This window comes from Falco peregrinus, chromosome 1 (assembly GCF_023634155.1).
Source record: "Falco peregrinus isolate bFalPer1 chromosome 1, bFalPer1.pri, whole genome shotgun sequence".
NCBI lineage: Eukaryota > Metazoa > Chordata > Aves > Falconiformes > Falconidae > Falco > Falco peregrinus.
Genome location: NC_073721.1, coordinates 1,755,000 through 1,768,861, shown reverse-complemented (window position 1 = coordinate 1,768,861; position 13,862 = coordinate 1,755,000). Strand labels below are relative to the sequence as shown.

At 37.2% G+C, this 13,862-nt stretch overlaps 1 protein-coding gene across 2 annotated transcripts in view; it reads left to right on the top strand.

Moving 5' to 3' along the window:
- Positions 1 to 13,862, top strand: part of GLRX3 (glutaredoxin 3) — a 25,594-nt gene extending 11,732 nt beyond the window's left edge. For both annotated transcript variants that reach the window (XM_055805183.1, XM_055805188.1), the window contains 7 exons: positions 5,903 to 6,075; positions 6,170 to 6,231; positions 8,975 to 9,032; positions 10,672 to 10,724; positions 11,892 to 11,931; positions 12,014 to 12,106; positions 13,584 to 13,862. In XM_055805183.1, the coding sequence (XP_055661158.1) occupies positions 5,903 to 6,075; positions 6,170 to 6,231; positions 8,975 to 9,032; positions 10,672 to 10,724; positions 11,892 to 11,931; positions 12,014 to 12,106; positions 13,584 to 13,634 (530 nt within the window). In that variant the 3' untranslated portion in view covers positions 13,635 to 13,862. The remainder of the gene's footprint in view (positions 1 to 5,902; positions 6,076 to 6,169; positions 6,232 to 8,974; positions 9,033 to 10,671; positions 10,725 to 11,891; positions 11,932 to 12,013; positions 12,107 to 13,583) is intronic.

The following is a 13,862-nucleotide window of genomic DNA, read 5'->3' as shown; positions in this document are numbered from 1 at the left end:
GTGGAAAACCAGCTGTTCCTTATCTCCAGAACTTCACTTGGAATGGGAAGACTGAAAAGGTCTTATTCTGGGGGTGGTGGCAATGAGATATAATTACAAAAATTTAAAACTGACGGGAGGGAAAGGTGATGGGGGAAAAATGTTGCATTGACTTCTTTTACCTCCTTTCTCTCCCCAAATTGGTCCACACGTCAAATGTTGCAATGCTGATGGGTTATTTTCGACAAGTAGCTGACCCTGAGATGACTTAAGATTGTTTGCTTAGCAAAGGAATCCATATATCCTATGGAGCAAATCATACCAAGTACATTGCTGGGCCAAAGAGATGAAGAAATTGTGAAACACCACAGGAGAATAGGAAAAGAATTAGCAACAGCTACCTCCTTACTGCTATGCTCCTGAAGAAGGGGCTGTGCGATATATTTGTGGAACCAATAAAGAGATAACTGCTAAAAAAGTTGTCATGCAAAACGTCAGTTATGTGTCTAAAAACAAATAATGAAAACAATTGTTTTGTCTATTTGTGCATGAATTACAGTAGCATGCATAGGCTTGACGGGTTCCTCATAAATGTTCCTATATCGTGGCAGAGATGCATGTGAACTAAATAAGTTTAAAACACTCCTGAGGAGGGACATGAGGACTCTACACTGTTCTTTTTGACTTCCTTTTGGTAAGGGCTCTGCACAGGCAGCCTGGAGACAGAGCAGTGCTGCTTGTGCCTGCTCAGGAGTTCATGAGTGCTGGGTTTGAACTGTTGGTGTGGTGTGGTGATTTATTGATGCTGTATTCATTTAATTGCCAAATATCCTTGTGGTGTGCATGCACTGCTAATGTTCCAGCCATGGAAGATCTCACCACAGTTTTAAGTATTAATTTCAGTTAACAGTTTCAAGTGCAGATGTCCCCACATAGCTGCTTGTGCTTTGTATTGGCGTGTGTCCAGGAGAAACTAAGTGAAGAGCTATGTAAAGGAAAATAGATGAAATGGTATAAAAGGACCTACAAGAAATTGAACTTATATGTTCTGTTGTCCATTTATCTTAACCTGGAAGGATTCAAATTGTCTTTATCTCCATGTACTGTTAAAAGGGGGAGAAAGGAAGGATAATGACATGGAACGCATTGATTTGGTGAAGTGAGAATAATGCAGATCTGTGATACGTGAATTGCCAAATTGCCTTTGCTATTTTGCATTGTGTCTGTGAAGGCATTCTATTACAGTAGAGCTATTGTAGTTCTGTATAGTTGTAGTTATTGAAATCGAGGATTTGGGTCCACAGAGTAAATATGAGTCTTTTCATTCACTTAGGTGGTTTTGTGTCCTCATTTTGACAAATGAGGGAGCTGAGCAGAGTGCTAACAGTGCTGAAGCCCCTGGTCTGGATTGAATTACAAAGAGCAGCTTTGGAAGGATACATACAGTGTGTGTTAGGCAGGAGAAGAGAGTCTGTCAGGCACTGTTAATTGGAGGGAGTTTAGTGTAGTGCCTACTGCCCTTTTCATGAAGGAAGGCTTATATGTGAAAGTCATGAAACAATATTTGAAAACTTAGGTCTTGCGTGCAGCTTTTCTCATTGCCTCTGTGTACTTTCAGCGGCTCTTAAAATATTTGCATGCCATTTTACAATCTGCTTTTTCAGCTGTTGCTGTAAAAGGGTTATAGAAATCTGAGAGAAGGTGTAAGATGGACTGAGGCTTCCCGTACTGCATTTGGCTTCTGCTGTGGTGATATCTGCACACTGTTTTTCTCAGTTTTTTTCCTCTCTAATTTCAAGGCTGCTGTTTCATTTCAATGCACTAATTTTAATCCCAGAATCACTTCAGTAGAAATAGTTTCAGAAATAATCGCAGCTGTCAGAACTTTCACGTTCACTGTGCTGTTGGGTATTAACTTGGGATTCTAGCGGTTTGTGCGTAGGTGTTTGCTCCTATGAAGAGCTGATGAAGTTCCTTCTATTTATGTATAGATAATTCTGCATTTGTATTCTGTAACAATATGGTTATAGGTGTGTGAAAGTTGTGTGTCGTCATAGGAATTTCTAGATAATTTTGTAGGAATGGAGATTTTGGCTTATTCTGAAGTAGACTTTTGAAGTCTACCTGTGTGTAATAGAGCACCGCTCTGATGAGCTCCTGATATTTGTGTGAGTACATTTGGGGTGTATACTATTTAGCTTATTCAGATACATGTGCTTTATATTTAATTGCATTGGATGACACTGCTGTTAGTGGACCTGCTGTGCTTGCAGCGTGAGTTGTTTGGCAGGTGCACCGTAAGCTCTAAGAGTAAAGCATGGTGTTTGCTATGTCCATGGTGAGCTCAAAGGTGTTTGCAGGCAATCCTCTGAACTGCTGGTGTGCCCAGGTTCTTTCTTACACCCACATCAGCCTCTGCATCAGTGTGATCAGTTGATGTCACAGGCACACCATTTCTCCTTTGGATTTCTGGGGGTGTTCAGTAGAGGGCTGGCTTTCTAAAGGGCATTGAGCAGAATTCTTGGCAGAATTTGAAAGTTATGCAGAGAAAAGACCCTTTACTGTTTTGCCTGTGTTTAAATTTTTGATGGGAGACAGGTGTGAAGATATTTAAATAAATCCTACCAGAAACCCCCAAACAAACCCAAAACCCAGCAAACAAATGGAAAAAGACGTTGAGGCATCAGGGTTAAGGTTAGTTAGATACTACATCGTGAACTCAATATGGAAAGCGACCTAAGGGTATAACATGGGTTCATTTGCATGTCCTAATATGATAAAGTAAATATTCCTCAAGCTTTCAGTTCTTACTGTTCATCCCTGGTACCTCATGAGAAGTGCACGGGAGGTACTTATGTAAATAGAGGTATGTGTTAAAATTGGAAGTATTAAAATGTAGTGCAATGCATGAAGTCATCTAAGCTTACAACTCTTGATTTTTGCAGTTAAACACCATGCCAGCTTTAGATTGCTGTGATAGTTTCTGGCAGTAGCTGGGAGATGTTATTAAGTTAGGTCCATTAAACTTCCTAGGACAGACAAAGTCTTTTTCAAGGTGTAGGTAACAACATTTTGTCAGAGGTGATAAGGATCTGTTATAACAGTAGTAGCAGTAGTGAAAATAGAATTAAATAAAAGGAGCCATGCTTGTTTAAAGGTTAAGATATTTTTGAATCGTATCTATTTTGGTACAAATAATAGACTTGCACTTGAGTCTTTAGTGGCAAGTAGAGGGAACCTTATCCAGCAGTGTATTTAGGGATCTTCTTGTAGTTGGTAATTTCTTCAGTAGAAAAGCCCACGAAGCATAGTGTAAAGCAAGGTTTGTCCCCTTGGCATTGTGTTTACTGCCAGTTGTATGTGGTTGCTATGTACATTGTGTTATTTCAGCGAATTAATTTGGACTGGGGTAGCATTTATTTGCTTCATCAATACTGTCATTTATTTAGGATGTTTTTATTGGTGTAGAATCTGGACTGGCATTTATGATCATCTAGATAACCACTTAAAACATTGTTAGTGGTTTAATTATTCCTTGTAATGCATGTATGGCACTTCTTCAGAAATTCAACCTAAATCTTTTGTTATGAAAGTAAAGCTGTTCTGGCACTTTATCCTTAAGCATAACACTTCCAGACTGCTACCATAACCCTTCAAAATGAAACATAACCAATCAATCTTTCTAGTTTGCATGTAATTGCCTACAGCTAAAATAAAGCTTCCCCCCCCCCCCCAGTTCCTTACAGTAGAAATGAGTTAATATATTGGCGATGGAATAACCATCAGCAATCAGCCTTTAGCTGTTTACTAATGAACTCCCAGATGTATGAAAAATTTCAGAATCTGTGTTTTACTTCAGGCTGTACATGAACTTAACACTTCAGTTGTAGAAAGAAAAGCAACTTAGATGCCATACATATAAATACTGCTACTTCGTATCTCAATAAATTGCAGATCATGAAAACGGCAGAAAGCTGTAGTAAAAATCCATATTTCAAAAACTAATAGGTGGTCTTGCAAGCTGAAATCAAAGGTTATTCTTCCATGGCACTTTGATTCTTTGTCCCATTTAAAGCTATTTTTTTTTTTTTTATTCTATACCTTTATTAAGGTCTTTAAGCATTGTCTCTTGTTTTTTTGTTATTTGTGTAGAGGTTTTCATTGCCTGCACAGCATTTGCTGGAGTTCTTTGAAGGAATTGGTAGAATTGCAAGGACATTTGCATCCAAAATAGAATGAGTTGGCAAAGATATAAAGCACATGTTATTATCAAATTGATTTATGGACAGATTCTTACAGATCCTTTTTGCAAACCATATGATAGTGTTGTCTAGGCAGCTTCTGCTTCCTTAGAAGGGATGTGCATGCAAGCAACAGTGGCAGGTGTTGAAATACTTTACGATAAAGACTATGTGTTAGAAATGAAGCCAAATTTCAATGTGTTGCAATGTACTTATTTTTCCTGAGTAGCATAATTTTCATAGGCGAGCAAGTAACACTGTGGAGGAACAGCGGAGTTGTGAATCCAGATTTGATCATCAATTGTTGGCTTCCTTGTGTTGTAAAGTGCAGCAGACTTCTCATCTGCTTTCTTATGGCGTAAATATGTGCAATACACTGTGAAGCATCCAGGAGGCTGATGTCTTCTCTGGAGGTCCCTTTGTGCTTCTGTGTCAGTGGAAGTGTGAAGTGGATGAAGGTGGCTTTGAACATCAGTCTAAGGTTTCTCTTCAGGCTACCCCATAAAGAACAGACTTGTTGACATAAAGGCATGGGTGGTGTGGTTTTGCTTTTAAAGTGATTTTTGAAGACTGTCTGTAGAGACCAATGATGTAAAAAACAATTTTATCTTATTTTTAAATAAATAAGTTTACTGTTTCACTTTATTTTAAGGTCACGATTCTCATTAGAAGGAGAATTGTTTGAAAGTGAAATTTTGTGTGGGTTTCTCTCTAGCGCAAGAAGATTTAGGTGGTTATAGACTGTAAATTCTGTAATAAAATTTTCATACCTACAACTTTTTATAAATAACTCTTTTCTTAAGAAAAAGATGCTTAGTTATGGAAGGGAGAAACTTTTCACAGGTTGGCTGCATAGTAGATCAACTTAGAAAATCTGGATGTTTACATTGTAATATTCAGTGCTTAATACCCTGCTGAGTGTTGTCGGAGTAGGACATAATGAAGATCTGCCATAAAAGAAAACAAAACATGGTATGAAAATGTCATAAGGGTAGTAAAATAATGTTAAGTATTCATGTGAACATAAAACATTTAAAAAATAAAAAGGAATCTGCCTTTTACCATGAAGTAGGAAAAAGGATGTGCGCTTAGTAGAAAACATTGTGAAAGCCAAATTTCTAAGTTAAACTAGTGACACCATAGTGGGTGTAAGTCCTGGTGCTCACTTTGTGTGTCAACTTTATCCACTTTGGTGTAGAAGTTCAGTACTACCTGGAGGAATAATGGTGGGGGTAGAGAAAATCACGTGTGATTATAGGAGTGAAAAGAAGGCTGTTGGAGTTGCCTTAATGGTCATTGAGAAGCTTTTGTTCTTTGTGAAGGCTCACTGAAGAAAAGCTGGAAAAGTCAGAATAAGGGAATACATTTAACTTTGCTTTAATTGTATGTTGGAGCAACAGACATGCTTTGATAAAGGTTACTTACTGTGTAGCTCTCTAAATAGAGAAGCACCAGATTTAGCAAGCTGCCCATATACTTTGGTTTTGTAATCCCAGTAATAAATAGGTGTTTCACCCCTTTATAATATTTGAGGATATTGATAGAGCAAAGAATAACACACTAGAGCTTTTCTGAATTTACTGTCTAGAAGAATTTGATTTTTTTTAAATGAGTAAGGTTTAGTACAGACATGGGAATGCTTTGTTCAAAATTACATGTAATTCCTCTTTTTGTGTTTGCAGGTTTCAGCAAACAAATGGTGGAGATACTGAGCAAACATGGTATTTCATTTAGCAGTTTTGATATTTTTTCTGATGAAGAAGTTCGTCAGGGGCTGAAAACATATTCTAATTGGCCAACTTATCCGCAGTTGTATGTAGCAGGAGAGCTTATAGGCGGACTTGATATTATCAAGGTTAGAACCTGAGAAACTCTTAATCTTACTGGTTGTCAGAAGCACATTTTTCTTGCTTTTTACGTTTGATTTTTCTTCTCCCCAACCTCCCTAGGAACTTGAGGCATCAGGAGAGCTGGATACAATCTGTCCGAAGACACAGAAGTTGGAGGACAGGTATGATGTTAAAATACATCATTATTTTAAGGGTGTCTATTTTTGAGGCTTCCTGTATGCTCATTTGTATAGGAGGAGCCCCCTACAACAATTTCTGTTCTTTGACTTTATCAGAAGTGTGTCAAGATTTTCTTTAATTACAGAACTCATGCAGTTGTTTAATACGTTCTGTTTTCTGTACAGTAAGCATCACTTTAATATTAAAACTATACTGTTACATTTGAGTATTAAACTATATATGTATTGTATATATTGTGCATGTATTAAGCTATACTGTTCCAGTAGGCTTTACTTATTATACTTGTAATTTGTTAGTTCTTAATTATAGCAGGAATATATAGATTCTTTCTTGTCTCTCTTTTAAGAATTTATTCTTTGAAGGTAACTGGGAAAATCATCATTTGGACATTAGTAGCTTTTGTTAGCTGCGTTTATCGTAGTCTTCATTAACTGTGATGTCACTGGAGAAAATACCTGGGCTTGTCTCCTCATTTTTCTTGATTACTCATGTCCTTCAGTTCCTGTTTTTTTTTTCCATCTTGGCAACATGAATATGTGCTGCAGCAGTAGGAAGTGTGTTGCTTCCTGAATCATATAATTTCTAGAAACCAATTTGTCCTTTTAACCTTCCCGTTTGAAGTCCTGATGTGCTCCAGGCTTTTGAGCTCCAGATAATCTGAGAAGTAATTCTGTTTGAGAAGTTGTTAGTAGATGTGGCAGGTTTTTTTTCTAGTTTTTATGTGACTACTGCCATTAAGACCTGGAAAGGGGGGTTGGTTTACCAAGAAAATGGCTTGTACCTTGAAGGGAAATAAGTTAGCACAGGTTCCCTCTTGTCTGAGAATGGTAAGAGGAAGTTTTACAGTGCTCTAGATGTGACTGGGTCGGGTTTTTTTGCCTTCTTGCCACAGTGGAGAAATAATTGAATGGAAGCCATTTCGATATGGTGATAATGTATACTTTACAGCTGTGTCCTTATTCCTTTTTAATTTGTTCTATGGCTGAGATTACCTTTTGTTACTCTAGTAGGATGAGCTGTAAATTGTTTCACCAAGGCCACACAAAACATCACTACCTTTTGCAGTTTGAGATTAAATTATAGGTAAAGATGAGATTGTCTCAGTCTGGCCTTCTAAAAACTAACTTTAAAAGTTTACTTTAGTCTTTTCCTTTCTTTTTTTGCAAACTTGCAACTATAATAAGCTGCAACTTTATGTATAAATTGAATAGTTTTTAGCTTTACTTAGTCTTTTGGGGGAAAGAAGATAATGGGAAGTGTCCTCTGCTTACCTAATGTGTTTTAATAGCTTAAAATTGTTGGTATGGCTAAATGTCTCCCTTAAGGAGCAGCACAGCGTCTTTTGAACAGATGTGGGAAGTTTTTATCAATTTTATCAGATTTTGATGTAGAAATGGCCTGAAGCAAAACTGGCTGAAAATTCACCAGAGAAGTTGCAGGTAGCTTCTTGTTGCCTAGTTTGTTCTTCAGCTTTTAGTAGGTGTTTGTTTCTTGAGTTAACACACTTCGTTTAGCAGAGGTCCATGTTCTGGTGATAACTGGGAAGTTCTTTTTCCATGTCACAGATTAGTTTTTCTTGGTAGCTAACCTCTTACTTCTGAGCAACTGACATCTCTTACAAACTATATTAACTCTATCAGTCACTTGTAAGAAAAACCCTGTAAGGTAGTTATTCACGCATGTGAAGACTTAATAAAATGAAGGAATATCAGTAGTAGAATCTACTTAATGATAAATCATGTTCCTTTACTCAATGTTTGAGCTTTCCCATCAGTTAACTGTTGTCTTTGCTTGAAAACACCCTTGAAAATGGACTGTGGAAATCAGCTTGATTTCACGAAATGGATCTGGCAGCTGGGAAACCAGCTCAGATTACTGGAGCTCACCCTTGCTGTAGCCGTTTCTTAGTTTTGCTGTTGTTTTTAATCTAGAGACAACTTGGTTAGAAAAAATTGTTTTGAGGTTTACACGTGCAAAGGCTGTAGATCACCAACAAAGCTTCATTCAGTTTTGTTTTGCAAAGATTTTTTCTTCTTCTTTGCATTGCGCAAGTCATGCAAAGCGACCTTTTGCAGAAAGTGATCCCCTGGTAGTTTGCCCTTAGCAGGGAACTGTTGGACAGGAGCCTTTGCTAACTTTTTCTGTCGGCTGCTGCAGAAAGCCTTTTCTGAAAGGAGATGGCAAGAAGGGGAGTGTCTGAGGGTTGTGCAGATAGACCAGAAGTGGAATGGGCACAATGAGGCAGAAAGATCTATTCTTGAATTTCAGTAGTGATTAGTCCTTAGCCAGTATATGCATAGAACTTAGGACTGATGGACAAGAGGTATGGCTCTTACGCTGCAATGCAGAGACATTGTCAGAGGGAGAATGAAAAATGCTAAGTATCACATCCAGTATGGGGAAAAAGCGGTAAATCACTAAAGATAGACACTGTTTAAAATATCCTGAAATGATGTTTCTCCTTAAACTTTTTGCTGCTTGATACTTAGAGGTCAATCTAGAAAAGTAAATTGTTGCCCTAAAGGTAACAGGATGGTTCAAATTCATGCCCTAGAGTTACTGTAAGCAATTCAAAATAATAATTTGCTTATAATAATGCTTTAAATGCATTTGATAAAACTGTAAGTTGCTGTCTTTCCACTTTTGCATTTTGTTTTCCTATCGAAGCAAAGCTTGGGATAATAACCAAGCTGGTTTGTCTGTCTTTTTTTGTGCCTTCTGTAGGCTAAAAACCTTGATAAACAAAGCTCCTGTGATGCTTTTTATGAAGGGAAGCAAACAGGTAAGATTAAGTGTTGCAGAAAATCCTACGTTTAAACAGTTTTTTAAACAGTGCAATTACTCTTTTTCCCTTGCTTTCCTTGCTTAGTGAAAATTAACAGTGCTGGGAAGTTAGTTGTGGTTTTATATGGTGCTTCTATAAGCCATAGAAAAGCTGTCCCTGTTTTACCTGACAGATATATATTGCTAAAATGCTGATAGCTGTGTTACAGTGAAATTGGGGAATTTGATGCCCTGCAGTGATGTCTGTCAGTTGATCTACAATTCAGGAATGAGTGCAAGAACTGTGCGTGTCCTTTTGGTCTTAGTTATTGATTGCCTTTGCAGATAATGGATTTTCTGCTGATGTTCTGAGTGCTTGCCCCTGATGGCTAGCCTACTTGGGGTGTACGCTTTCATTGTTGCCCAAAACTTTATCTCTGGATGCCTGTTTCATGACATTTTCCCCTGTTGACCTAATTGGATGGTGTGTCCTATCCTTCTTAATTTCTCTGACTTTATTATGCTTTCAGAACTGCATTTAAAAAAAGCTGCTAGATGTTTTTAAGGCTAAAGTATAATGCCACATGCCATAAATGATCCCCTCATCTTCTCATATGCATGGAATGTTCTATGCCTGCTGTCTTTAAGCTGCACTTAATTATCTTGCTCACTGAAATAAAGGTAGTGACTAAGGACAGACAACTGCTAACAGTTAGGATTAAAATAATAAGTGACTATAAACCTAAATGTCAGTCTGTTGCTTTGTGTTGCATACTCAGAGTAACCAGGGGATAAATAGTACTGCACTGCAGTTCTTGTCAAAAATTACTTGCACAACACCTAACTTGGACTTTTCATTGGAGTGGTGTACCCTAGACAATAATTGTAGTTAGTGATTGCATGTTGTTGAAGTTGTTCATATGCTATTTAGTTAAAGGGAGGCTGAGGCAGGGGACTGAGCTCATTCATGTGACTGCAGGTTGCTCAACATGTTTTGATTTTGCTTGAGCTACTAGTGGAGTGAAATCACCCATAAGAAGGGATAGGCTGGATTAAAAATTCCATGTCTAAAAAATGGTGAGTGTTCTGTGTCCGCACACTGTCAATATGAAGAGTTTGCAGAAAATACTTTCAATTATTAATCTTGTTTGGGAGTTTGCTGTACATGCAGCCTTTTAATCAGTTGACCATAGATTGCTGCTCCCTCTGAAATGGTAAGTGAAGGGCAGTGTATGTTTCAAAATGAAAAATGTCTATTTTACAAATGCATATAAAGCATTTACACCCATCATATCTAAAGCTTTGGCTCTTTGAATGTTCGGAGAATAATCAAGCCTAACTAGTTTTCAAGGCAGTAATGCCAAACCTGGGAAACAGATCCACCTTGTATCATGTCACACCACAAGTGAGGAAAGTGTTTAATATTCTCAGTGTTTTCATTTATTTCAGCAGAGTATATAAAGAGAGAGACATTCAGTACTATTTAAAGCTCAAAGAGTATAAAGAAGAATGAAAAAGGGACTAACAGTATTGCTTATCCAGTGAGGTCATCACTAGCAATAAATTGGTAATCGCTTTAGTGTAGCTTGAGGGCTTAGAATTTTGTGAATTAAATATAGCAGATGTATGTTTTAACATATGTGTGTGTTGTATTCTAGATGGCAAAATGTGGATTCAGCAGGCAAATTACAGAAATCCTAAATAGTACTGGGTATGTATGTGAGTTTTTTTAATTTAATTTGGGAAGGCAGATCTGTTTCAAAAACTACATTTTATAAATAAAGAGTTTGGAAAATATTATTGGATGACTTCCCCAAGCATAATTTTCCTTAAGAGTCTTCTGAAGTATCTTTATGTGAAAGCCCATAGTGTAAATCACAACTATGCTCATTTGATACCAAGTCAGGTGTGGTGTGTCAGATACTACGCTGCTTTAGCACTGCTACATAGTAATTGTCTTGCTCTGATTGAGAAGTTTATAGCAACACTGAATTTTTCTTTTTTTATTTTTTTCCCTGTGTTTGTTGACATGAAAGAAATCCTTCCACTCTGATAAGCAGCTCCTCTTAGAGAGGTCCCTCTTGATCTGTTTCCTTAGGCTTGGAACCTTGCATGTTATCTAGCCTCAGTTTTCCTCTTCAAAGCAACTCTTTCTGTAGTGAGAGAGATTAGTATCTTCTTCCTTTGAATAAACCTCTTGTTTCATTTGTGCTGCTAGTTAAGAGGTTAAGCAGCTGTTTTGATTACTCGATGTTAGAATGGGCTTTTTGAGATGATAGATTACTATATATCAATATGCAACTCAGAAATAAGTAGCAGTTACTCAAATAATTGTTCCTTGTCGCTGGCCCTAGTCCACTTGCAGGAATCTACATACTTGCTAGTTACTGAAGAGTGCCAGTCCTTGGAATCCTAGGAGATGCATACCGAAACTCCTGCATGAATCGACCAGAAATCAAGTTTACACAGGCATTTTATTTTTGTGTTTTTATGCAAGTAGTAGATGAAAATGGTGAGATTAGCTGCAGCTGGTTGACTCCTTAATAAAAACCTCCAAAGTATGAGTGTCTTAGCTAATAGCGAAAGGAATTACTTTGAACACATTTTGCCTAAGTTTTACAGCCTAAGTTACGTGGCTTAATTTTTTAGTTCATTGTGCAGTTATCTGTGTGTTATAAGGAGTTTCCCATGAAACAACACTTTTTACATTACAGTTCTTGATCCATAAAGCATTGACATTTTCCTCCTATTACCTGTTAATTCTGAGTGCTTTGAAAGCTAGCTGGTAAACGTACCCATTTGGAATTTTTGAGGGTCTTGCATTGCAGAACTCCACAGTAGATGATTTTGTTTTTTCCTTTTTTTCTTTTTTCCGTAGCATTGATTATGAGACATTTGACATACTGGAAGACGAAGAGGTAAGTGAGCTTCTTTGTAATTGAGGATTTCATTGTTGCTTTTACTAAAGTTGAAGTTTACATTTAAGATCATTTTCCTTAGGTGCGGCAAGGATTAAAAACCTATTCAAACTGGCCAACGTATCCTCAGTTATATGTGAAAGGTGAACTTGTTGGAGGGCTGGATATTGTAAAGGTAGGAGTGGGAGAATCTTGTTTGAAATGTAAATGGACTGTTCGTTTATAAATGTGTAAATGTTTTTCTGTCCATAACATACAGAAATTCCCATGTAGCGGCCCTAGATCTTGAAACAGAATGACTTGGTTGGTTTTACTGTGCCTTCTATTAGCTCAACACGCAGTTGAAAGGAGCCCTAAATCTCCAGCATTCTCGTATGCCAAGATTTAGCAGTGGAATGTATTTTCTTGACAGCAGTCAGTTACTGTTACTGTAAAGACCATTTTTACCCTGTGGGTGCATTTTTAAAGGTTTCTCTTCCTAGTTTTACTTCTGACATTGCTTTTCTCAAATAAGGTGGGCGAGACTTTTTTCCTAGCAAACAGTCTCATTCCTGGAAGAAAGTAAGGTTTATTGTAGTTGTTTGAACAGACCCTGAAGCAACAAAAATAGATCTGCATCTTTTACTCTGGTTTTTGATTTTTGTAACAGAGCAGGCACAGTGTTCTAAACCCCAAATACTCCTGAGCCCATTCTTGTCTGAATGTTTTATAGCCAATTCCTCAGACATTGTAACTCCTGGGAAGATGCAATCAATAAATCTCATTTAGTTCTAAAAATACCGGTATTACTTAAATTACATAGATTACTTTAATTTTATTTATTTAACAAGTGTGTGGGTTATTTCAGTCATCTGTGAGTAGAGTCTCGGGCATTGCGTAGATGCTGCAAAACACTTCTGTCCCTGGTATCTAAAATGTAATTTGTCTCTTTGCATTGTTGGGACTGTATTCGGTTCACACTGACTAACTTGTATGGGTACATGAGTGTTGTCAGTGTTTTAAAATGCATTCCATAATACAGCATCCTATGTAATCGAATTGAGATGGTTGTTTCTCTTGACATGGGGGAAAAGAATATATATACCCCACAACACGTTATTTTAAAACTGTTCTGTGGTGTTACCTAGTTCTTTAAGTTAACAGCCTTACAATTTAAATCATCAAGAGGATAAGGGCAAGCACCTCTTATTTAGAACTCTTACAAATCTCTTACTGTCTTGTTTGTTTTGACGTGTGGTACAAACAAAATCTAGCAGTGGATAGTAATTTTTTCATTTTATGGGAGGCATTCTGGATGTTGTAAAATTTTGTGTATGCCTAAAACATACCTCAAATTACATCTAGAAGAGATATACACAGGGATTTACCTAGTAAAGTTGGTAATAACCAGTTCCTTTGAAGATGTGTCTTTTCACTAAATAAATCTCCTCTCTTGCTAAATAAACAGAAAGTAGAATTTAACATTATTAACATTTAACAACATTATGAACTTCAGTGTCTTGGTCAAGAGGGACCTCTACTGAGTCACCTAGTGTATTCCCTTAGCAGCCAGTGAGTTCTCTTCTTGTCCGTAAACCATCCCTACTGAAATCTTGTTAGCATAATCACAAAATGTACATAGAAGAATAATTGCTGTATATATTTCTTTACAGGAACTACAGGAAAGTGGGGAATTGTTGCCTATTCTGAAGGGAGAAAATTAATGGAAAAAGACATCAGTGGGAACAGAAGTACTTTGAACAATTATTCATTTATAGATTATATTGGAGCAATATACAGCTTAGCCCTGTGGAACCCATCAGGAGTAAATAAAGACAGCTTATGTACTCTTATGTATTTCACAAGACCATGCTACATATGAAAATGTGTTTCCCCTGAAGATACAGAAATGTCAAGGTCTTCAAGTTCAATTAAAATATTATTCTAAAGAA